Source organism: Narcine bancroftii, chromosome 2 (assembly GCF_036971445.1).
Source record: "Narcine bancroftii isolate sNarBan1 chromosome 2, sNarBan1.hap1, whole genome shotgun sequence".
Taxonomy (NCBI): Eukaryota; Metazoa; Chordata; class Chondrichthyes; order Torpediniformes; family Narcinidae; genus Narcine; species Narcine bancroftii.
The window spans coordinates 15,745,156-15,771,881 of NC_091470.1; the positions used below are offsets into that span (position 1 = coordinate 15,745,156).

Below are 26,726 nucleotides of genomic sequence, written 5' to 3' on the forward strand. Positions count from 1 at the left end.
TCAGGTCTGTACAAGCTCAAGTTTATCATCATCTGACTGTAGATTTAGAAACATTTCTCTGGACAATGCGCGTGCACACACACACAAAACATAATAATCATGTATATACATTCAGATATTTGAAATAAATAAATATAACTATTTTTGAATATTTCATTTATAGGAGACCCAAGGATGTTCATCAACCTCATATCCTGCAGGAAGAATCTATTTCTCAGCCTGCAGTCCTTATTTTGATGCTCCTCCTTCCTGATGGTAGTAGGTCAAAGATACTGTGTGCTGGATGGTAGGAATCCGCAATAATTCTTTGATCCCCATTTAAGCAATACTCCCGGTTAACACTGTCAATGGAGAACCCTGTGAGAACTTCAAATTCCTGGATGTCAACATCTCTGAAGATCTATCCTGGGGCCTTTATGTTTTTTTTTTAAAATTTTATATTTTTCACACCATAAATCACGTTAGCCATGATATACACTTTTTCTTTTTCACAAATATACAGTGACTTTTTCTCCCCCCCCCTCCCTCCTCCCAAGCCATCCCCCACCCCCCCCCTCATCCATTTTAGGTATACAATCTAGGTTGCATTAAGCCAGTCAGACAATGTTGTCATTCAACAAAAATACACCAGAAATTCTACTGAGTGCATTCTTTTCTTCTCTTCTCCTTCCATCAACTTAGGTAATGTTTGTTCCCGGTAGGTTTTCGCTATTGTATTTAATGTAAGGCTCCCATACTTGTTCGAATATTTCAATATTATTTCTTAAACTATATGTTATTTTTTCTAATGGAATACATTTATTCATTTCTATATACCATTGTTGTATTTTCAAATTATCTTCCAATTTCCAGATTGACATAATACATTTTTTTGCTACGGCTAGGGCTATCTTAACAAATCTTTTTTGTGCATCCTCCAAGTCAACTCCAAATTCTTTATTTTTTATGTTACTTAGGAGAAAGATCTCTGGATTCTTTGGTATATTGTTTTCTGTTATTTTATTTAATATCTGATTGAGATCATCCCAAAATTTTTCTACTTTTTCACATGTCCAGATTGCATGAATTGTTGTTCCCCTTTCTTTTTTACATCGAAAACATCTATCAGATACTGTTGGGTCCCATTTATTTAACTTTTGCGGTGTAATGTATAGTCTGTGTAACCAATTATATTGTATCATACGTAGCCTCGTATTTATTGTATTTCTCATCGTTCCAGAACATAATTTCTCCCATGTTTCCTTTTTTATCTTTATATTTAAATCTTGTTCCCATTTTTGTTTAGTTTTACCATTTGTTTCCTTATTCTCCTTTTCTTGCAGTTTAATATACATATTTGTTATAAATCTTTTGATTAACATTGTATCTGTAATCACATATTCAAGGTTACTTCCCTCTGGTAAACACAAATTGCTTCCTAATTTATCTTTCAAGTAGGATCTCAGTTGGTAATATGCCAGCGCTGTATCTCCAGTTATATTGTACTTATCTCTCATTTGTTCAAAGGATAAGAATCTACTTCCTGAAAAACATTTTCTATTCTTTTAATCCCTTTTTTTTCCCATTTTCTAAAGGAAAGGTTGTCTATTGTAGAAGGGAGTAACTTATTTTGCGTCAATATTAGTTTTGGTAATTGATAATTTGTTTTATTTCTTTCTACATGAATCTTTTTCCAAATATTGAGGAGATGGTGTAATACTGGAGAAGTTCTATGTTGTACCAATTTTGCGTCCCATTTATATAATATGTGTTCAGGTATCTTTTCCCCTATTTTATCGAATTCTAATCTCGTCCAGTCTGGTTTTTCCCTTGTTTGATAAAAATCTGATAGGTATCTTAATTGTGCGGCTCTATAATAATTTTTGAAGTTTGGCAGTTGTAAGCCTCCTTGTTTATACCATTCTGTTAATTTATCTAGTGCTATCCTCGGTTTCCCCCCTCTCCATAAAAATTTCCTTATTATTTTCTTTAACTCTTTGAAGAATTTTTCTGTCAGTTGTATTGGCAATGCCTGAAATAAGTATAGTATCCTTGGAAAAATGTTCATTTTAATACAGTTTATCCTTCCTATCAGTGTTAGTGGTAGCTCTTTCCAATGCTCTAAATCGTCCTGTAATTTTTTCATTAGTGGATTGTAATTGAGTTTATATAATTGGCCGAGATTTTTGCTTATTTGTACACCTAGGTATCTTATTGCCTGCATTTGCCATCTGAATGGGGATTCCTTCTTAAATTTTGAGAAATCCGCGTTATTCATAGGCATTGCTTCACTTTTATTTACGTTTATCTTGTATCCCGACACTTCTCCATATTCCTTCAATTTCTTATATAATTCTTTTATTGATAGTTCTGGTTCTGTTAAGTACACTGCCTGTCCCGCATCGGACTTGTCAGCCACAAACGAGCCTGCAGCTGACGTGGACTTTTTACCCCCTCCATAAATCTTCGTCCGCGAAGCCAAGCCAAAGAAAGAAGTACACTATCACATCATCCGCAAATAGACTGATTTTATATTCCCTGTCTTTTATTTTTATTCCTTTTATATTATTATCTATTCTTATCAATTCTGCTAGTGGTTCTATAGCTAGCGCAAACAATAACGGTGATAGTGGGCATCACTGCCGCGTTGACCTGCTTAAGTTAAATTGCTTTGATACATGTCCATTTACTGTCACTTTCGCTAACGGTCCCTTATATAATGCTTTAATCCAATTAATATACTTCTCCGGTAAACTGAATTTTTGCAATACTTTGAACAAATAATTCCATTCTACTCTGTCGAAGGCCTTCTCTGCGTCTAAAGCAACTGCTACTGCAGGTGCTTTATTTCCTTCTACTGCATGAATTAAGTTAATAAATTTACAAATATTGTCTGTTGTGCGTCATTTTTTGATAAATCCAGTTTGGTCTAAATTTACCATTTTCGGTACCTGTTCTGCTAGTCTGTTTGCTAATAGTTTAGCTATTATCTCTCCATAAATCTTCGTCCGCGAAGCCAAGCCAAAGAAAAAAAATCTTATAATCTGTGTTTAGCAAAGATATTGGTCTATATGACGCTGGTGAGAGTGGATCTTTCCCTTGTTTTAGTATCACTGTAATTATTGCTGTTTTACATGAATCTGGTAAGTTTTGTGTCTCATCAATCTGGTTGATTACATCCAGGAGGGGCGGTATTAATAGGTCTTTAAATGTTTTGTAGAATTCTATTGGGAGTCCATCCTCTCCTGGTGTCTTATTATTTGGTAATTTTTTTATTATCTCTTGTATTTCTACTGTTCCAAATGGTTCTGTTAATTTATTTTGTTCCTCTATTTGTAGTTTTGGTAGTTCAATTTTAGTCAAAAATTCATCTATTTTCCCTTCTTTCCCTTCGTTTTCAGTTCGGTATAATTGTTCATAGAATTCTCTGAAGTTTTCCTTAATTTCTTTCGGATTATATGTAACTTGTTTGTCTTTTTTCCTTGTTGCCAATACCATTTTCTTAGTTTGCTCTGTCTTAAGCTGCCATGCTAAGATTTTGTGTGTTTTTTCACCTAGTTCATAATATTTCTGTTTTGTCTTCATTATATTCTTCTCCACCTTATATGTTTGTAATGTTTCATATTTTATTTTTTTATCCGCCAATTCTCTTCTTTTAGTTGTATCTTCCTTCATTGCTAATTTTTTTTCTATGTTTACTATTTCCCTTTCCAACTGCTCTGTTTCCTGATTGTAGTCCTTCTTCATCTTGGTTACATAACTTATTATTTGCCCTCTAATGAATGCTTTCATTGCGTCCCATAGTATAAACTTATCTTCCACTGATTCCGTATTTACTTCAAAATACATTTTTAATTGTTTTTCAATAAATTCTCTAAAATCCTGTCTTTTAAGTAGCATGGGGTTTAATCTCCATCTATACATTCTTGGAGGGATGTCCTCTAGCTTTACTGTCAGTATTAAGGGTGAACGGTCCGATAGCATTCTCGCTTTATATTCTGTTTTTCTTACTCTATCCTGCATACTAGCTGATAACAAAAATAGGTCTATTCTTGAGTATGTTTTATGTCTAGTCGAGTAGTATGAATATTCCTTTTCTTTTGGGTTTTGTTTCCTCCATATGTCCACAAGTTTCATTTCTTGCATTGATTTAATTATAAATTTGGTTACTTTGTTCTTCCTGTTAATTTTTTTCCCCGTTTTATCCATATTTGGATCCAAATTCAGATTGAAATCCCCCCCTATTAGTATGTTCCCTTGCGTATTAGCTACCTTCAAAAAGATATCTTGCATAAATTTTTGATCTTCTTCGTTAGGTGAATATATATTAAGTAGATTCCAAAGCTCCGAATATATCTGACATTTTGTCATAACATATCTCCCTGCTGGATCTATTATTTCCTCTTCTATTTTAAATGGCACATTTTTGCTAATTAATATAGCCACTCCTCTTGCTTTTGAATTATACGATGCTGCTGTTACATGTCCTACCCAATCTCTCTTTAATTTCTTGTGCTCCAATTCAGTTAAGTGTGTTTCTTGGACAAATGCTCTATCTATTTTTTCCTTTTTCAGTAAATTTAGTAGTTTCTTCCTTTTAATTTGGTTATGTATTCCATTAATATTTAAAGTCATATAGTTCAGCGTAGCCATTTTATATTTTGTTTATCTTCTCTTTCCGTTTTTCCATCATTACCTTTCCTCCTTTTCCATTTCTGTTTTCTTATTTTCAACTCTTTACAAGACAACATTCCTACAACATCCAACATTTTCCTTATTCTCCTATTTCTATCTTCTTTATCCCCAATCTCCCCTTCCCCTCCTGAGTTGTCCTTTATCCCTTGTCGGACAACCACATCTCCCCTCTCCATTTGGATTTGCGAATCCACTCGCAAGTGTCAACTGATTTTGCAGTGACCGCTATTTTCCCCCACCCAGCCCCCCGCAGAAAAGATTTCACTTTTCATATGTCACAAAGGTCACTCTTTTAATTCCCTCCTTATTCTCTCTATTCCATTACCTTCCCTTATTAATTCTTGTCTATACTATCTATATTTTCCTCTAATTACAGATACATTCACGTATGCACATTGTCTCTATTCACTCTTATACCTCTTTACCCGCATACATATCAATCGTGGTCATTTTTACCCTCATTACCCGTCTTCATCCCTCAGTCTATTTTTGTCTTTACCCACATACATATCAATCGTGATCATTTTTACTCTCATTACCCATCTTCATCCCTCAGTCTATTTTTGTAATTGTTCTGCAAATTTTTGTGCTTTTTCTGGATCCGAGAATAGTCTGTTTTGTTGTCCTGGAATAAATATTTTCAATACCGCAGGATGCTTCAGTATAAATTTATACCCTTTCTTCCATAAAATCGCCTTTGCTGTATTGAACTCCTTTCTCTTCTTTAGGAGTTCAAAACTTATATCTGGATAAATGAAGATTTTTTGCCCTTTATATTCCAGTGGTTTGTTGCCCTCTCTTACTTTTTCCATTGCCTTCTCCAGTACCTTTTCTCTTGTAGTATATCTTAGGAATTTTACTACAATAGATCTTGGTTTTTGTTGTGGTTGTGGTTTAGAGGCCAATGCTCTATGTGCCCTTTCTATTTCCATTTCTTGCTGTAGTTCTGGACATCCTAGGGTCTAAGGGATCCACTCTTTTATAAACTCCCTCATATTCTTGCCTTCTTCATCTTCCTTAAGGCCCACTATCTTTATGTTATTTCTTCTGTTATAATTTTCCATTATATCTATTTTTTGAGCTAGTAGTTCTTGTGTCTCTAGTTTTTTTATTAGATTCCTCCAATTTCTTTTTTAAGTCTTCTACCTCCATTTCTGCTGCTACTGCCCGTTCTTCCATCTTGTCCATTTTTTTCCCCATTTCTGTTAAGGTCATATCTATTTTATTCACTTTCTCTTCTGTGTTGTTTATTCTTCTTCTTAAATCATTGAATTCCTGTGTTTGCCATTCTTTAAATGACTCCATGTATCCTCTAACAAGAGAAAGTATATCCTTTACCTTGCCTTTCCCTTCATCTATTTCACTGTATTCTTCCTCTTCTTCTTCCTCTGGGTTGGCCATCTGTTGTTTCTTTGTTGCCCTTTCCTTCTCTTCTTTCTTGTTTTCATTGTTTTCTGTGGTCTCTTCTTGCTGCAGGTGTTCTGCAGCTGTCGTTGCCGGCTGTGGAGATCGACTCCCCAGCTGGTCCCCCCTCCCGTCGGTGTGTTTTTTTTCATGCGCACTTTTACTCGGCTCTGCGAGCCATTGTTGTAGTTCTTTTTCTACCGACCTGAGGATGCGGGCTCTTCTCTCCACAGCGGGCCTCTTCGGACTGGTAAGGCCTTCACCTTTTTCCTCCGTTGTCTTCTCTTCCTCTCTTCTTTCCGTTGATTTTGATTTTTCTTTTTTTGTCTCCATCTTCTTTCCACCTTTATACTCACTTTTCTTTGACTTTTATTTCTGTGCCTTTGTATTTTCTCTTGTTTTTCTCGACTTTTCTGGAGAGGGCTGGAGTTCTCCGTCCGGCCACTACTCCATCATGTGACTCCTGGGGCCTTTATGTTGATGCAATCATGAAGAAGGCTCACCAACAGCTGAACTTGGTGAGGAGGTGGCGGAGATTTTGTATGTGACTAAAGACTTGCAAACTTCTGCAGGTGTACCAAGGAGAGCATTCTGACTGGTTGCATCATTGTCTGAGATGGAGATGGCAGTGCACAGGACGGGAAAAGACTCGAGAGTTGTTAACTCATTTAGCACCATCATGGGCCTCAGTCTTCACTCCATTGAGGACATTTACAAGAGATGGTGTTTTAAGAAAGCGGCTTCTATCCTAAGGGACCCCACCACCCAGGCCATGCTGTTTTCTCATTACACAAGGTACAAAGGCCTGAAGATGAACATCCAATGGGTTCTTCCCCTCCACCATCAGATTTTTGAATGGATAATGAACCACAGACTCTTCCTCACTTTCTTTTCCTAATTTATTTATTTTTAAAATTGCAATTTATAGCAAATTTTTGCACCTGTAACACTGCCGCAAACAACAAATTCCATGACCCATGTTCATGACAATAAATTCTGATTCTTTTTTCTGATTCTGATCTTCTTAGCTGTTTTAATGATCCTCTGTATTGATCATCTGTGACCACATGCTCCTGTCGCGTGGAACTGCACTCCGATTACATCTTTCACTCCTAATCAGGATGCCCCAAACCAACAAGGACATAGAAACATAGAAAATAGGAGCAGGAGTAGGTCATTCGACCCTTCGAGCCTGCTCCGCCATTCAACGAGATCATGGCTGATCTTAAAGTTCAGTACCCCGTCCCCGCCTTTTCTCCGTAACCTTTAATACCCTTATACTGAAGAAATAGATCTAATTCCCTCTTAAATAGATCTAATGAACCTGCCTCTACTGCCCTCTGTGGCAATGAATTCCACCACCCATTGGATGGGTTTTGAGGGATACGGGCCAATCACAGGCAGTTGGACTACCGTGGGTGCTACATTTTGTTCTGCGTGGGAAAGTTGGGCCAAAGGTCCTGTTTCTGTGCTCTAACACTGTTGCACATAAATTCAAACAGGCATCAAATTTTGGTACTCACAGGTATTTTAGAATAGGGAGATTCTTGAAAGCCTCTGGGTCGATGTGACTTAAACTCTTTGCATTCCGTATCTCTCTGTTGATAAATAAGCATGATATTTTATGAGTGCAATTTGTCTTTCTGGGTTCCTGCTGTTTCATTTCTATGATGTATAATTCCATAATGAAAGGATAGAACAGGCCGGGAATGAACCCAGTCACATAATCTCAACAAACTCCATTCATTCCATGGGCTGCAGAATCCAAGCAACGGGCTCTCTACCACTACCATTTCAAGGGTAGCTAGGGATGGGCAATATATGCTGGTCTAGTGGGCAAGGTCCACTTCCTGTGACTGAATCAGGAATTTGGGGATGTGCAGGTTTTGTCAAAGGTACTCACATATGCGTAACTTTACCCAAACTGAAGAAAGCTCGAGCATCCACTCGCTGAAGCGTAGCATCAATGGAAATGTATCTGGGAGAGAAATGGGAAACGGGGATAATGTAGAGTGTAGTTAAACAGGAAGGTCTGCAGATGCTGTGATATTAGTGCAGTACACACAGTGCTGGAGAAAAAAGCTTTTCCCCTCCCTTGCTACAATCTCTTCCATTCCTTTAATCTTCCGAGGTATTGCACTGTTCCAAATCTGGTCTCTGGCAACCCTGATTTCCATTATTCCAACAATGGTGGGGGGGTGAGGGGTGGGGGGGGAGAGAGGAATGCTTTCAGCTGTGAGGGTTTTATTCACTGGGATTCCCTTCCTTGACAACAAGAAGACTCTTAAAACATGCTTCCTGACTGAGCTCTTGGTTATCTCCAAAAGCTCCATGTGTAGTTCTCGAATTTCATTCAATACCACTTATTTTTATTTGATCTGGTTGAATTAATATGTTCAAGGAAATATATAAACAGAGGGATTGATTCCTGCAGCAATAGTAAATTCCTTGTGACCTGTCACTTCCTTCTCTGATGTGTGGTTAGTTGTGGAGTTCTTGTTCCTCCCCAGTGTGATCATCTTTGCTCCACCACTGAACCCCACCATGAAGCCACTTTGGAGATGGGGAACAGGTGCTGGATACTTTTTCAGATCACACACTAATCCCGTCACGCAGAATGAGCAGATATTAAAAAAATTTATGCATACAGCACAGTAACAGGCAATTTCGGCACATGAGCCTGTGTCGCCTAATCACACCTGATTGACCTATAACCCCTGGTACGTTTCAAACAGTGGGAGGAAATCTAGGGAATGAGTCATTGGTCAAATGATTGACTGTGCGATTTATTCACTCTAACATATGATAAAATGGGTGGACTGATGTGAATCGTTAATACTTACATCCTTGTAATATTTGGGAGTTTTGTGAAAGCTTCTGTTGGGATTGACTTGAGTTGAGTCTCCATGAATCGGCTGATAAAAAGAATAAGAGCTTATTTTTAATATTGTGTGTTGCTGAGAAGGGATCTGTCTTTATCTGACTTAAAATTAATATTCTAGTTGTATTATTTTCTCAGCTCCAATTCTTGCTAGCCCACTGGATCGCCAAGTCTATTAACACCACGACCAACCCAGATGAGACTACAGAGGACCACACTGCTAAACCTGGGCTGAGTGGCTCAGTGCCTCATTGCCTTAAATATATCCAACGACCTAGACTCCACAGCTGCACTTGGCAGCATTCCAGAGGTTCACCATTCTCTAGCTGAAGAAATTCCCTCTGCATCTCTGTTTTTAATAGGTGCCGTTCAATCCTTTTGTGCCCTCTTGTTCTAGACTCCCCTAACATGGGAAACAACTTTGCCGCATCTACTCTGTCCAGGCCTTTCAATATTTGAAATTATTCTATGAGGTCTCCCCATATTCTTCTGAACTCCAAGGCATATAGTCTAAGAGCTGTCAAACATTCCTCATATGCTAATCCCTTCATTCCAGGAATCATTCTTGTGCAAGTCCTCTGAACCCTTTCCAATGCCAGCACTTCCCATCTTAAATAAGGAGCCCAAAACTGTACCTCATATTCCAAGTGAGACTTCACCATGGCCTTATAAAACCTCAAAATCACATCCCTGCTCTTCTATTTCTCTAGATATGAATCCCAAAATTGCATTCACCTTCTTCACCTCCACCTGGAGGTTAACCTTTAGGGTTTCCTGCATGAGGATTCCCAAGATTACTTTGCACCTTTGAATTTTCTCCCATCAAAATAGTCATCTGCCCTTTTATTCCTTCTACCAAAGTGTATGACTGTACATTTCCAACATTGTATTTCATTTGACTCTTCTTTGCCCATTCTCCCAACCTAAGTCTCTCTGCAGTCTCTCCATTTAAGAAAAAAAAGGTTATAAACTCCAAGATTGGGAAGAGGGTAGATTCATGGGGAATAAGTTTAGATGGGTCGGCACAACATTGTGGCTGAAAGGCTCGTACTGTTTTGTGATTTCTATGACTTGAGAAAGGAACCTGCATGTGGTGGTGGCCTCATGTTCCTGCTTCCCTTATCTGTCTTGGCGGTAGAGGTTGGGGTAAATTCAGCTGGAGTAGCCTGGGCAAGGAACTGCAGTGCATTTTGCAGACACTGCAGTCACTATGGTGGTCATGGACATGAATGCAAAAGAGTGCTGGTCCGTGAGGAGCGTAAATCTTCTACCAGCCAGGTAGTGCCTCCAGTGTCTTACAGCTTCTACAATGGCCTGAGCCTCCTTTTCCACCAACAGGTTCTGGAGCTCGTGGCCTTGAAGTGTCCGTGAGAAAAAGGCAACCAGCCTGCCCGCTTGATTGAGAGTAGTGGCCAGGGCTACGTCCAAAGCGCCATTTCCCACTTGGAAAGGTACATTCTTGCCTACCGCATGCATGGCGGCTTTCGCAATGTAACTTCGGAGGTAATTAAAAGCCGTCTGGGCTTCGGCTGAAAGGGGGAAAGTGGAGGCATTTAAGAGGGGACGAACCTTTTTGGCGTATTGAGGGACCCACTGGGTGTAATATGAGAAAAACTCCAGGCATCTCCTCAAAGCCTTTGTGGTTCTGGGGAGAGGAAACTCTAATGGGGCGCATCCTATCAGGGTCGAGGCCAATAAAGCCATTCTCCATCACGTAGCTAAGGATAGCCAGTTGTGTAGTCTTGAATACACATTTGTTTGAATTGTAGGTGAGATTCAGGGCTCTCGCCACGTGGAGAAAGCTCTGGAGATTGACATCATGGTGTTCCATGGTGTGGCCACAGATGGTGATATTGTCAGGGTAGGGGAAGTTAGCCTTCAACCCGTACTCGTCTACCATCCTGTCCATCTCCCGCTGGAAAATAGACATCGAAAGGGACCCTCTGGAACTGATAGAGTCGACCATTAGTCTCAAATGCTGTGTACGGATGGTCTTTGGAATGGATTGACAGCTGGTGATGGGCAATTTTCAGTTCGATGGTTGAATAGACCCGATACTGCGTGATACTGTTCACCAAATCCAAAATGCTAGGGAGGGGGTATGCGTCCAGGAGTGTGTATCTGTTAATTGTTTGGCTATAGCCAATCACTAATCTGGACTTGTTTTCCCCCCTTTACTACCACCACTTCCGCTCTCCACGGCCTGGTGCTGGATTCGATGATCCCCTCCTCCAGCAGGCGCTGAGTCTCCATCTTTATAAACTCCCTGTCTGCTGATCTTGGTGGCGATGGGCTTACAGTCGGCAGACAGGTTTGGGAACAAAGGCGGGGGGTCGATGTTTAGTGGGTTCTGGTTTTGAGGGCCCTCCGTTCCGAACCATTACCAGGGGAAGGGGACAAGAAAACTCCAAGGCCACGCTTTTAAGGAGATATAGGAAGTCCAGACCCAACAATACTGGAGTACTCAATTCATCTAAAATGTGGATGCGAAATTGACTAAATCCCCCCCCTTCAAATGACAGATGAACTATACAATGTTTTTGTACATACGCGGAATGGGACTGGGACGCTAGGAAGATTTGGTAATTAGAGGGATACATTTTTAAGTTATATTTTTGCATAGCCCGTGAAACTTTCCATGGAGTCTGTGTCAATCAGGCACTTGGTCGAATGTCCATTTACCCTTCACCGTCACCATTGAGTTGCTGAGCTGGTGAGGTCTATTCTGGTTGAGGACCAGCGATGCCAGGTTGCCGGTGACGTCATGTTCTTCCATTGATTAGCTCCCTCCGTCCTGAGTTGACCAGTGAAGATAAGATGGTGCCGATCTCGTGGCGCGGCAAGATGGCCGCCCTCCTTCCTCCTCTTCTGATGGTGCTGAATTCAATATGGCCACCGAGCCTTTACACGCTGTTTCCACAGGTGGCGGGTTGCGCAGCAGGCGATCTTGGGCGAGTCTGGGGCAGATGGCTTGGGGCTGGATTCAGATCCGGGAGCGGTACAGACTGTGGACTTCCCCAGACCTCCCTTTGCACGGCAGACCCTCCCCCAATGTCCCTTCTTCCCACAGCTGAGTCTTTGGCCGGGCAGCAGGCATGGCAGTGCTGCAGAAAAAGCACCCCCAGGCTTGGGAAGCAGTAGCCATTAGAGCGGGGGCCACCGGCCCTTGGAGGTGCTCACCTGAGAGCGCGAGTTCGCTGACCTCCAGGTCATCGTTCTCGAGACTGGCCTTTTCCAGTGAGTAGGCCAGCTGGATGTGGCTAGCGAGGTCTTTCGTTCCCGACTCGAGCAATCATTGCCTCACCTTCCTCGAGCAGACCCCTGTAACTCGGGTGTCCTGGATCTGTTCATCTTCCCGGACACAGCCTGAAGTGGCCTCATACCTGCACTTCTTAGCCAGCGTCTGCAAATCCAGCAGGTAGTCGTCAATCGACTCTCCAGGCCATTGGCGAGTCGGTGTCTCACTAGGATCTCGTTCAGGACCTTCGTGTAGCGGGCCTTCAGTGCCTTGACAGCGGCCTCGTACATCGGACAGTCTCAGACGAATGCGTACCCTTTCGTCCCTACCCTTGAGATGAGCGCCAACCTCCAGAGCTCATCTGTGTGGAAGACCTCCCTGGTCGCTTTCAGGTAGGCCTGGAAGCAGTCTAGCCAATATGCAAACTCCTCAGCATGTCGGGGGACTGGGAGTCTATCAACAGTGTACTGGGCTTGAGCAACCTCTCCATTATTAATTGTAAGCTAATAAAATTGTAGTGTAAATAAAGGCTCACACTCAATGGGAGAACTAACATTTTTATTAGCTTACAACACAGGCAGGGTTCATGAACTGGTTTCAGAGGGGTTCTGGGTTTAGGGAGGAAACCAGGGTTATATATGGGTCCCCGGGGGTGGAGCCAGGAGGTGGGACCAGTCGTTAGTACAGCACACTTCTAGTGAATCCCAGTTCACTACAGCCTGTAAACTACTTTGTAATCTTATTTTATGTCCTTTTCATACTTCCTCATTTTAACTGACTTCATTCCTAATTTTTACTGACTTCATTCCTAATTTTTACTGACTTCATTGCTAATCCCTGTAATTTTTTTCTAATCATGCAATATCAACTCATTGTTTGCCTCTTTCCTCACTCTCGCATGTTCCCTTATGTTTTTACTCATACATGGAGTCTTTTGAGTGTTTAGTTTTCTTTTTCTTGTGACTGCAATTAAAAACTCTGTTACACATTCAACAAAGCATAACGTATTCAGTGTTTGTTTTGCAGCAAGGAGAATTTACAAGTGGTTGGTAGTTGATGCTTCACTGATTCTTACATTTTAATTTTAGACATACAGCACGGTCATTGGCCCTTTCGGCCTACAGGCCTGTGGAGCCCAAATACTGCAATTAACCTATAATCCACGTATGTTTTGAAAGGTCAGAGGGAACCCACACTGACACAAGGTGAACAGGCAGCGCCAGATTTGAACCCAAGTCATTGACACCATACTAGTGTTGCACTAACTGGCTCACTAACCGTGCCTCTGTCCACTGTCTCTGGAGAAGACTCACTGGTATCAACTTGTGAATTTCCATGATGAAGTGAGAAAGTGTGTAGCTCTGATGTGGTAGACAGATTCTGTATTCATATTTATTTATTCATATTCACTTTTCCATTTGGCCCATTCAATCTCTACCGAGTCCTTGGGCATTCCTGCCCAATTCCATAACCCGTTATTTCCCTGTAACCTGTTTCCATCCATTGACTTCCCACCCACCTACACACTCGAGGCACTCCAGGAGCATCTTCCTTGGAACAATGAAACAATTTTAGAAGGTGGCTCACCACCATCTTCCCAAAGGCACACAGGGATTCATGCATTCTGTGGATGAATGCAATGAACATGGAAGAGAGAATATCTTACAACCTGGGAACATTGCAGGGGTTTTACTATGACTGAGAGAGTTGATACAGTAATACAGGAAATAAGATAGATAACCGGCAAGATCTCACACAGAGGTCTAGGTGCCCCAAAACTCGTTCCACCAGGTTCAGGAACAGTTGCTCCCCCTCCACCATCAGACTCCTCAACGACAAACTCAATCAGAGACTCATTTAAGGCCTCTAACTTTGCACATTAGTTATTACTGATTTTTTTCTCAGTATTACACAGTCAGTTGGTTTAAATTTTTTCTTTACACTTCATTCTTTTGTCTATGTATCTTCCTTTTTTTTTGAATATTTTATTTTAGTTTTAGGGTCAAACAAGAATCAAGACTTAACCATCACAAATAGATAAAATAAATGAAAAGGAATCATTGATAAAGATTGTCCAAATTTTCAAAAAAGAAAAGACCCCATCCCTCCTCCCCCAAAAACCTCTCAAAAAGAAAAAAAATTAGAAGAACAGAAAGAAAAGTAATAAAGAAATAGAATGAAGAAAAAGAAGAAAAGATAGAAGGAAGAAAGAAAGCAAAAGGAAACGTCAGGATCCGAGAATCCAGTTCAGAAAGTGCATCTTTTTTCCACAAAGATTTCAACGATGGGAGAAAAAAGGATAGCGAATTCAAAAATAGTATGAGTGCCTTAAGTATTCAACCCTGCATTTGGAAATATGGTTGCCTTACCTGCAAAAGCATATTGTATTTTTTCCTCAAATTGTAAGTAATTTTCTCCAGGGGACACAACTATGGATTTCTGCATTTCATCAAGCTAATGTTCAGAAGGGAATCAGAATTCCAGGTAACTGAAATATATTTACTGGCCACTGCCAATGCAATTTTAAGATGCATCTTTCTTCTTGAGTGCAGTTTACAGTTATTGGTATGTAGAAATTCTGCCTGGCCTGCAGGAAAAAGAATCTCAGGGATGTAATTTATAAATTATGACAATAAATCTGAAACATTGAAACTTAGCAGGTGAGAAGGTCCTTTGTTTTAGCCTTGCAGAAAAAGTATTGTTCGGGATTCCCCAATCTCCATTGGTATGCAAGTGCTGCATCACTCAAAATATGAAAGTGTCCTTCATAGGCGAACACCAGGTGTTAGCTGCAATAATAGGAAATGAGTCAGAGTATAGATGGAGATCGAGAATCTGGTTGGGTCTGAAGGAATTCCTGCATACATTCAAAGCGTTCTCTTATTTTCCTTTAACGTTCAGCGTAAAGCATGTGGAAAATGGTTAATTTAAATGGCACATTCTAATTCCTGGTCAGCTCATTTGATTCAACTATACCCTCATTACATGAGAAAGTTAAGTAAGATTTGAAATAATGACCATTCACATCAGAGAGATGAGGATACTGGAGAGTTAACACGATTGACATTATTGGAGTCTTATACTTGCAAGCAAAAAAAGCAGTGGTATGTCACACATTTAGCAACAGAAATGCCTTCCTTCAACCGTCACAGAAGTCATTCAAAGTTCAGCTTTATTGTCAGAGTACATACTTGACGTCACATCAGATCCTTTTTCCTGCGCACCAGGCAGAATTTCTACTCATTGTTAGTGCCAAAAACTGTCAGTCAATTAGATTCTCTTTGTGTGCTATCAACAAATGGCTGAGAGCAGTCTACGCAACGTCAACAACCCGAGATTGGTACTGAAGGCCTGCCTTCTAGAAATGTCAGAGAGGTTTGTTTAATATTTAAAAAAATGTTATTGAAAGATAAAAATGCAAATGACAAAGCTATCCAAAATAGAACAATATTCCATTCATTAATAGACAAAGGATTATGTGCTCCAAACTTAGGTGAGCAATATTTAAATCCCATGATGAGGATTTTATTTTTTAGATTCAGAAGGTTGTACTGTGTACAATCACGAAAATCTGTAGACACCGTGGTTGAAGTAAAAACACAAAATGCTGGAGAAACTCAGTAGGTCATATGTAGTAAAGGTAAAAATACATGACCGACATTTCGGGCTGAGCCCTTGTTGAAGCCTTGTTACTGCACAAGCTGGGTATAGATCCAAATCTTTCTTTTACAATCTTTTTATTGGTTTTTGAAAAAAAATCAGATGATATAATACATATACATATGATATAAGGTAACAATAAATTAAAATTTCAGATAGTTAACAACAATAAACAAGATACATATTATCCATGTACTTGATTTTAAAAAAGGAAAATAAAAAAATCTATCACTGATCTAATTAAATTTCTAACCCCAACCTATTATGAGTGATTACTATCAAAATCAGGTATCAAATACTAATTTCAAAACTAATAGGTTCACAAAAAAAGAGAATGAAAAAGGAAAAATAATTAGTAAAGACTAAAAATAATTGATCTATTATAAATTTTGAAAATAATTTAAAAAGAACCCCAAAGAGAAAAAAAACATTTTAGTGGGTGAACATCTAATTTTCTCTAGAGAAAGGGCTGCCATCAAATCCAATGACCATTGTGTAAGTGTGGGAGGAACAAATTCTTTCGCAATCAGGGAAGCAAAAGAAACCACATGAGATTGAGGTGGAGTCAAAATTAAGTCCATTGGTCCACTTATTCCAAAAATAGCAATAAAAGGGTTCGGATACAGAGTTATATCAAGAATAAGGAATGTCCAGCACAGAGAGAGGATGAATGTACGTTTTTCAAAATAGACTCCAATGTATCTTCAGCCAAACAGCTGGCTGAAAGTCGTGTTCCCAAACTTTCTTAATGTTAGATAAAGAACTATCGCTAGATCTTAAAAGTAGTTCATAAAGGGCTGAAAGCAGTCCTTTCTGATTAGGTCTAAAATTCTATATTATCAGACAAAATTAAAATCTAAATCTTAGGGAAGATTCAACGTTACAGAGTTTAAGAAGCTCCTAATCTGTAAATAGTGAAAAAAATGTTGATTAGGTAATTTAAATTTGGCAGATAATTGCTCAAACGAAGCAAAGTTTTGGTCTAGATACAAGTCCAAGAAAGACTGAATAACTAACCTGGACTATTGAGTATATCCAATGATTTGAACTGAAGGTTTTATAAAAAAGGAATTACATACAATTAGACTAATTAATAAAAATCTATGATAACCAAATTGCTTTCTAAATTGGGACCAACTAGGCAAAGTATGCCTCACTACCAAATTATCTGTTCATTTGGAGTGCGATAAAGGCAAATGGGCTCCAAGTATTGAAATAAGAGAATGTCTTTTACAATTCAGGCATAATTTTGAAGAGATGATTTTAAGGTTCAGTCCCAGAAATCTTTTATGTTAAAACTCAGTCTTTAAAACTGCTGTTCAGAAGTTCTGAAACTCACAGATTCTTTGTAGAGTTGTTTTCAGAGAATTGTTTCTTCATACAAATGATTTTCTACAAATCCCCCTCTCTTGCATAAAGGTTCCAGACCTTGTTTTACACGTTGATTTCAACAAACCCAGGCAAGGGATACATGAAGTCTTCTTTCTCTTTTTTCTCTTTGGCTTGGCTTCGCGGACGAAGATTTATGAAGTGGATACATGAGAACTGCCCTCTTTTGACAGCTCTTTCACTGCTACTGATTTTGTGCATCTCCCGTGATGAGGACAAGACCACAGGAGACCCTCTCCTGAGTTTGTCTCCGCATTTTCTGACTTCAGATGAAACTCGTGCATTAAAGACACCTTTTTGGAGTGTTGAAATCACATGACATGACTTCTATGATTATTCTGTTTGAAGTCTCATCTCTTCCAAAAGTAGGAGTTGATGGTTCCGATTTGTCTGCTCAGGTCACAAGCAGATGGCTTTGTGTAGACAGATCATTGAAGCAAAAGCCAGCTTGTTTGAACAGATGCCATTTCTCAGCAAACACCATTGTTTTTAGTTTCAATGAAGAATCAATTCTGACTTTTATGGTTGATAATATAGCTTCAATTGAACAATGAATTAACAGAGGTTTTGACTCTCAAAATGGTTTCTTAGCATATCCTCTGCAATGCTCAGATGTGAGTAAGCCCTGGATGAAATAATCGTCTCCAAAGGGTTAAAGGACCCCTGAGTTTACCATCGACCCACTGTAAGGGTCTCACTGAGTGTTCCAAAAGAATCATGCTCCAGGTTCAAATTTATTGTCAGGTATACCAAGATGCAGTGATAGAGGTTGTCTTGTGTGCAGCCCAGTTGGCCATCTCATACATAGGGCATCAAGTAAGACATAGTACAAAAAATGCAGAGTTACAGAGAGAGTTTAGTTGGTACAGAGCATGGTTTTACTCTTTTGGGGTTTATTCAGCAATCTGTTCAGAATAAATTGTCCCCAAAGGGGTGTTTTTCTAACCTGTTCTTTCCCATGAGTTACTAGGTAGGAGATCTGACCAAATTATTCAACCATTATATCCATAGAACCCTAGAACCATAGAACACTACAGCATGGAACAGGCCCTTTGGTCCATCTAGTCCATACTAAACTATTATTCTCCCCAGCATCACTGACCTGCACCCGGTCCATACCCTTCCATACACCTCCCATCCGTGTACCTGTCCAAATATTTTTTTAACATTAAACTGGAGTCCGTATTCACCCCTTCAGCTGGCAGCTTATTCCACACTCCCACCACTCTCTGCGTGAAATTCCCCCATTGTTCCCTTTAAACATCTCACCTTTCACCCTTAATCCATGTCCTCTAGTTCTTGTCTCATCTAACCTTAGTGAAAAACGCCTACTTGCATTTACTCTATCCACACCCCTCATAATTTTCTCTACCTCTATCAAATCTCCTCTCATTCTTCTACCCTCCAGGGAATAAAGTCCCAACCTGTTTAACTTTTCCCTGTAACTCACTTCCTCAACCATGTCAGAAGTAAAACATGAAAGTCTGCAAACATTGTGGTTGAAGTAAAAATACAATGATGGAGAAACTCAGCAGTGTCCTTTATATCGCAAAGATACATGATGAAGGGCCTGAAACGTTGGTTCTGTATCTTTATCGCTGTGATATAAAGGACCCTGTTTGACCTGCTGAGTTTCTCCTGCCTTGTGATTTTCTCCAACCATGTCAATTTGGGCAAAGATATCAATACTTGATGTATTTAACACTACTTTCTGCACTTTTAAAAAATTTACTGTATCTGTTGTTGTGGTCTATCTCAAGTCAGGTTTATTGTCATCTGATTGTACAAATAATGGATGAAACGGCATCCTTCTGTTCTCATGCAGACACACAACCAGACTTAACACACATACAGACAAATATAGGGCAAGTATTATAGCCATAAAAATAAATGTTGTTTTGTGCTAATGAGAGTCTCAAGTGCCAGCAGTTCCTTTGATCATTCAGCATTCTCCCTGCCTGTGGGAAGAACCTGTTCCTCAGCCTGGTGGGGCTGGCTCTGATCCTCCTGTATCTCTTGTATGAGTCGACTTTACTGGATGCAAGAACGGATACAAACCGTGCAGAAGGGGAGATGAACCTTCCAATATTTATTGGTTTTAACCAGCGTCGTCACCAACTGCATTTCCGTCGGGAACTGCGCGCTCTCACCGTGAATTAGCAGGAACTCGCTCTGAGAAACCAGTTGACTGTTGAAGGACGTCCTGTGGTTTAACGGGAGAGAGGGGATGTGTCCTAACTGCTCCACGCCGGCCAACTGCAGAGGAAGTTTCTGTCCCCGGCTTCGGACCCCATGGCAGGTGGGCTACTCACATGTTCTCCGTGCTCCTGGGGAAGATCGGGATGTGGTCGATGGATTTGCAGGTGATCTTCAAGGAGTTCCACTCCGAACAGTCACAAGCACTCGGGCACTGACCCACTGGCCCTTCCCCTGCCGACCACCTGTATCCCAGGGTGGCTCTCGTCAAGGTCAACGCCTGCAAGGTGAGCAGAAGCATCGTCTCGCTCAGTCTCCCCCCTGGGGAAACCATTCAAGGAAACTTGCAAAGCTCCTTTCTCAGTGAGATTGCACCGTTGTATTAGTGTTCCGGCCGCCAGGAGCCCTCATGCAGGTGAATAAAGCCGTTTCATGCTCGCAGGTTGATTGACAGCTTCCTCTATCTTGCCCATTCAAATAATTGCAATCATGAAGGGTTTGTTTAAAAAGCTCTGCCACTCACTCCTTCCGCTATCCCAGGTCAATGTGAAGTAGCAGTTGCAATCTTATGACACTGTCAGAAATAAAACTTCTCACACATGAGTCTCTTTAAAACTGATGACACGACAAGCTTTATTTACAAGTCTGCAGAGTTGGACTCAACTGGCTTCTCACCAGTTAAGCCCCGATACATACAGTGCATTGATTTTTATACCCTTGTTGTTTGCCCTTCCCCTACTTATTAATACTGTTTTAATTGGTTAGTATTGCAAAAGCATTCTAAGTACAACTGCATTTTTAATTATCACGTTCGTTACGTACGCTGCGAACTCTACATACACTAAATTCTGTTTCTCACCCTTCTTATCAATCTTTTGTCTCCTGCATGTCTCTCACTATGACCATGGAAAGATAGGTTTAAAAAAACATATCCAGCTGAACCTTTTGTCCTTGGCTGCTAGTAAGCTCCCTGTCCGTTCTGGCTTCCCTTTTTATGATTAATCATCACATTTTAACTTAAGCCATTTTAACCTAAATTCTCTATATATAACAATCCACCCCTTTCTCTCTTTAAAATGTGTGTATGCAAAACCAGAGTCCATCAGGGCATGGTGGGCCTGAGTCACCCTTCCAACCGTTAAGAGGGAAAGGAGTGGTATTAGGAATCTGTATATAATGACCCATATTATTTCCTTCTTTTTCCACACAAGGGGTATATGGATGTTGGGTGGTATTTTCTGCCCAGCATTTCTCAGGAACTGAGGTATGGGAAATAAAATTACCCTCCTTTCTTCCCCAAATGTGGTCCTGAAACAGGACCACTGTGTCTCTGCATTTCTTACATTTCACACCTGATAAAGACATAGGCAAACTAAGAAAAATCAAAGAACATAACAATAACATTGTGAATCAAGTCTTTCTGCGAAATCGCAAGGTAAGAGGTTTTTCTCCAGGAACACAAGTCCAATCTGAGTTCGTATCAGGGTCCTGAGGCGCCTCTACAGGTCCCTTAAATCTGGATGCGTGCGTCCACCCCTTCTCTCTTGTTCGTGCTGCAGCCTCTGTAGTTAAGAGAACTTGGTATGGACCTTCCCACTGGGGCTGGAGTTTTTCAGTTTTCCAGGTCTTGATGAGAATCCAGTCTCGTGGTTCCACTTTGTGTAAAGAAAAGTCTAGAGGCGGTATTTGTGCCAATAGTCCTCTCTTTCGTAAATCTGTAAGAGAGCGTGACAGTGCCTGTAAATAGTTCCTAACAAATATATCCCCTTCCCCCAAGGTGGGACACCCCTCAACTGTACTCCAGAAGGGAAGCCCAAACATCATTTCATAAGGGGACAACCCTACATCTTTTCGTGGGGCAGTACGAATTCTTAATAAAGCCAGGGGCAGACACTTTATCCAAGGCATTTTAGTTTCCACCATTAATTTTGTCAATTGCATTTTTAGGGTTCCATTCATACGTTCAACCCTCCCTGAGCTTTGTGGATGCCAAGGGGTATGCAATTTCCAAGAGACCTGTAATGCATTACAAATCAATTGCTGGATTTTTGAACAAAAATGTGGACCCCTGTCTGAGTCTATAGAATCCATTATATCATATCTGGGGATTATCTGCTCTAGGAGGAGGCGAGCTACTGTAGAGGCTGTAGCATTTACTGTTGGGAAGGCTTCCACCCATCGGGTAAAGTGATCTATTACTGGTATGTTTTTTTTTTTTTTTTTTTTTCTTTGGCTTGGCTTCGCGGACGAAGATTTATGGAGGGGGTAAAAAGTCCACGTCAGCTGCAGGCTCGTTTGTGGCTGACCAGTCCGATGCGGGACAGGCAGACACAATTGCAGCGGTTGCAAGGGAAAATTGGTTGGTTGGGGTTGGGTGTTGGGTTTTTCCTCCTTTGCCTTTTGTCAGTGAGGTGGGCTCTGCGGTCTTCTTCAAAGGAGGCTGCTGCCCGCCAAACTGTGAGGCGCCAAGATGCACGGTTTGAGGCGTTATCAGCCCACTGGCGGTGGTCAATGTGGCAGGCACCAAGAGATTCCTTTAGGCAGTCCTTGTACCTTTTCTTTGGTGCACCTCTGTCACGGTGGCCAGTGGAGAGCTCGCCATATAATACGATCTTGGGAAGGCGATGGTCCTCCATTCTGGAGACGTGACCCATCCAGCGCAGCTGAATCTTCAGCAGCGTGGACTCGATGCTGTCGACCTCTGCCATCTCGAGTACCTCGACGTTAGGGGTGTGAGCGCTCCAATGGATGTTGAGGATGGAGCGGAGACAACGCTGGTGGAAGCGTTCTAGGAGCCGTAGGTGGTGCCGGTAGAGGACCCATGATTCGGAGCCGAACAGGAGTGTGGGTATGACAACGGCTCTGTATACGCTTATCTTTGTGAGGTTTTTCAGTTGGTTGTTTTTCCAGACTCTTTTGTGTAGTCTTCCAAAGGCGCTATTTGCCTTGGCGAGTCTGTTGTCTATCTCATTGTCGATCCTTGCATCTGATGAAATGGTGCAGCCGAGATAGGTAAACTGGTTGACCGTTTTGAGTTTTGTGTGCCCGATGGAGATGTGGGGGGGCTGGTAGTCATGGTGGGGACTGAGGTCCTCCATCAGCCAGCTCCCCACCATTACTGGTATGTAGACCACTGCTATTTCCTGGGGTAATGTCAAGGCTTCTAAAGTCAGAATAATCATCTGTTCGTGTGTCAATTCCTTTCCTCTTGATGTAATTAGACCACGCTCCTTCCAGATCTTACCAAAGGTATGCACTACCCCGTATGCGTATTTGGAATCAGTGTAAATCGTTCCAATTTTCTTTGCCAGTATTCTGAGGGCTCTCTGCAAGGCATATAGTTCACAGGACTGTGCTGACCAGCTTCCGGGTAGTCTCGTGGATTCTACTACTTTCCAAGTATTTCCTTCTATTATAGCATACCCACTTCTTCTCATTCCGTCAACACATCTGGCGGAGCCGTCAATGTAGAATTCATATCCTTCTCCCAGCGGAGTATCGCAAAGGTCTTCTCGGGTCTTGGTCTGAAGATCCGTCAACTCGACACAGTCGTGCTCCACCGCTCTCTCTGTTTCACTGCCGTATAAAAACTGAGCTGGGTTGCAGCTATTAATCTTTGCAAACTGTAGATCTTCTCCAACCATTAAAATGGTTTCATACTTTAATATGCGAGAATCAGTCAGCCATCGATGGGCAGTTTGTGTTAATAAAACACTCACAGAATGGGAGGTGTACACAGTCATCTTTCCTCCAAAAGTAAGTTTACGTGCTTCCTCTACCAACAGAGCAGCAGCCGCTACTCCCTGGATACACGTCGGCCATCCGCGAGACACTGGGTCCATCATTTTGGAAAGGAAAGCCACTGGGTGTCGCTGACCGCCTTTTTCCTGTGTTAAAACCCCCACTGCTGTTCCTTGGTTATGAGTGACAAATAGCTGGAAGGGCTGTTTTAAAGAGGGCAGAGTGAGTACCGGGGCTCGTGTCAGGCGATGCTTCAAGTCCTCAAACCATCCCTCCTCCTCCTGGGTCCATTTCAATGGATATTCATTTTCATTTGTCAGCTTTTCATACATAAACTTCACCAACGCTGAGTAGTCCTCTATCCATAACCTACAGTAACCTAAGAGTCCCAGGAATTGTCTTATTTCCTTCTTATTACGGGGTAACGGCATTCTAGTGATTCCCGCAATCCGTTCAGGGGTAATCCGTTTCTGTCCTTTACTTATCTGGTGTCCCAGATATACCACAGTTCTCTCAACGAACTGTAACTTGTTCCTGGACACCCGTAGACCCTTTTTCCCCAGATAATTCAAGAGTCTAATTGTATCTCCCCTCATTTCTTGTTCCTTGGGTCCTGATAATAGTAAATCGTCCACATACTGCATTAGTTGGGAATCATCAGATTGTGGATAGTCCGCCAGGATTTGTTCTAGCATTTGTCCAAACAGGTTCGGAGATTCAGTGAACCCTTGGGGCAATACAGTCCACCGAAGCTGTCTCCGTCTACCTGTCCATGGATTTTCCCATTCAAACGCGAACATATCTCTACTTTCCTCTTCTAATGGACACGTCCAGAAGGCATCCTTCAAGTCGATAACACTAAACCACTCATGGTCTGGGGGAATCCGACTCATAATAGTATAGGGATTAGGCACCACTGGGTGGCGGGTCTGAACAATAGCATTCAAACTTCTTAGATCCTGAACTAGGCGATAGGATCCATCTGACTTTTTCACTGGGAGTATAGGGGTGTTATAAGGTGACATGCATTCTTCTAATAGTCCGTCTCGTATTAGAGTCTCAATTACCGGCTGTAGCCCTTTTCTCCCTTCCAAAGAAATAGGATACTGACGTTTCCTTACCGGCTGATGACCTGGTATTAATGTGACATGTAAAGGTGGGATGTCCAGACCTCCTCGATTTCCCTCCTTATACCAGACTCTCTCATCAATCTGCCGTTCATCCTCTTCCTTTAGAGCACAGAGGTGGACTCGCACTTCTCCGTCCACAGGGAGAGCACCCAAACCTAGGAGAGCCTGTAAGTCCCTTCCTAGGAGGTTAAATCCAGCCGACGGTAACAACAAGAGGTCTTGTACCCCTTCTCTTTCTTCCAGTTTCACTGTTACTTGGGGAATTATTGATACCATTCTGGGAGCCCCTTCTATCCCAGAAATTTTCAAATTACTTTTTACAGGTTCAGTCCCGATTGGCACAGTTATTACACTACTTCGTTCCGCTGCTGTGTCCACCATAAACACCACCTCTTCTCCCTTGGGACCAATTTTTAGTTTTACCAGGGGTTCCCTCTTATACTTGGTCCCTAACATTTGGAACCCCTGACCCCCCTAATCTTCTTCCATAAGTTCGAGGGCACGCAATTCCCTCTTGTATCGGGGGCATTCCCTCTTAAAGTGTCCTTCCTCATTGCAGTAATAGCACTTAACGAACCTCCGGGGTCTTCCCTCTCTTGGATATCTTGGATTGTTTAGAGGAAGGTTTTGTTTTCTTTCCCCTCTGGATTCGGCATTCATCTGTCGGATAGTCTGTACCATAACCTTTGTCGCCCTCTTTTGATCTTCTTCTTCTCTCTGCACATATACTTTTTGCGCCTTTTTTAACAGGTCGCTTAGGGGTTTTTCGCTCCAGTCCTCCTCCTTTTCTAGTTTCTTTCTAATGTCCTGCCATGATTTGGAAACAAATTCAATTCGAATAAGCTGTTCACCCATTGGTGTACTAGGGTCCACGCCCGCATACTGTTGGACATTCTTTCTCACCCTCTCCAAAAAATCAGTAGGGGACTCGTCTTTCCCCTGGTGGTTCCCAAATGCCTTGGTGAAATTGTGACCCTTTGGCACAGCCTCCCGTATCCCTTTAATTGTCCACTCTCTATATTGTCTCATACTTGTCAATCCCTCGGGTGTTCGTTTGTCCCACCTGGGTTCATTTAAGGGATATTTTTGTTCATGGGGTCTGGGGTCCCCAGGTTGTTCATATTCCCACATGAGGAGGGCAGCCCGTCGAATCATCTGCCTCTCCTGGGGTGAGAATAATGTTCCCATTATTGCCTGCATCTCTTCCCACGTATATGTGTTTGGTCCCAGGAATTGGTCGAGCTGTTCGGCCAGTCCTATAGGATCTTCCAATAACTTTTTCATTTCTTTCTTAAATCCCCGCACCTCTGTACTAGTTAGGGGAACATTCACATATCCCGTTCCCCCTCCCGGTCCTCCCATAGGAACTTCCCTCAGGGGATTTAGGCTTATTGAAAACTTTGATGGTCCTGGACCAGTCTGGGATCTTGTCCAGGGTCGGTTTACCGGTGGAAGTTTAGGGTCCGACTCCCTTAATTCATTCTTTTTTTTCCCGGCCCCTTTCGGGGCAATCAGATTCATCACCTTTCCCCTCCGGTAATGAGCTTTCCTCGGGCGCAGTAGGCACCGGGGGAATATAAGGAGGGGGAAGGTTGTCCAGAGGTTCCCACTTCTTTTCTCCCGCTACCCTCAATTTAAAACATTTTGTTAAGGATCCTGGCCAGGGAACCCAACAAAATGCATATGCTGACTCTTCTTGATTCACCTTTGGTCTCGAATTTACATATATGTTTAATGCTTGTCTAACCCAATCCTCATCAGATCCAAATTTCGGCCACCAGACCGACGAACCTTTAATAGGTTGTATCGACCAAAGGAGACAATATTGAACCATCTTTTTCTTGTTTTTGTCTCGATATCTTTTATTATCCCAATTTTCAAACATTCTCCCCAAAGGGCTGTCAAGGGGAACTCCCAGGAATTGTCCTGAATTTTCAGACGAGCCCTTAGATTTTGATCCTCCCATTTTCCCACCTAGATCCGTTTATCGTTGCTGAGGACCCTCTCATTCTGGACCCTACTCCCTTCTTCTCAGACGCCTCGTCGGAGGTACTGTCCCTCCTTCGGTTACCGCTGAGGTTTCCCTGGGGTTGACCCCTCTCTTCTCGGCACTTCGTCGGAGGTGCTGTCCCTCCTTCGGTTACCGCCGAGGTTTCCCTGGGGTCTATCCTAGAGTCCCACGACAGGGTCCTCACGCCACGACAAAAGCTCTATACCTGATCTATTACGTTAGGTTTTTTTATCCTAACAGGTGTATCCCGTTACACCTGTTACCCAATCCCCACACCACAATCGTAAGTCGTCACTTACCGGTGTCTTCTCGGGGATTGAACCGTCACCCTTCTCCTCTCCGTCTTGTCGTGTCATCTTGTCCGGATACCACTCGCTCAAGCCGCCCGAAGCGACGAGCAAG

The 26,726-nt window shown here is 41.7% G+C and overlaps 1 protein-coding gene across 2 annotated transcripts in view; it reads right to left on the bottom strand.

Annotated features, from left to right (window-relative positions):
- The window catches only part of tshr (thyroid stimulating hormone receptor), a 67,604-nt gene that overhangs the window by 30,618 nt on the left and 10,260 nt on the right, over positions 1–26,726 (bottom strand). For both annotated transcript variants that reach the window (XM_069915977.1, XM_069915976.1), the window contains exons 2-4: positions 8,922–8,993; positions 7,982–8,056; positions 7,602–7,676 (exon numbers count right to left, since the gene is read on the bottom strand). In XM_069915977.1, coding sequence (XP_069772078.1) covers positions 7,602–7,676; positions 7,982–8,056; positions 8,922–8,993 — 222 coding nt within the window. The remainder of the gene's footprint in view (positions 1–7,601; positions 7,677–7,981; positions 8,057–8,921; positions 8,994–26,726) is intronic.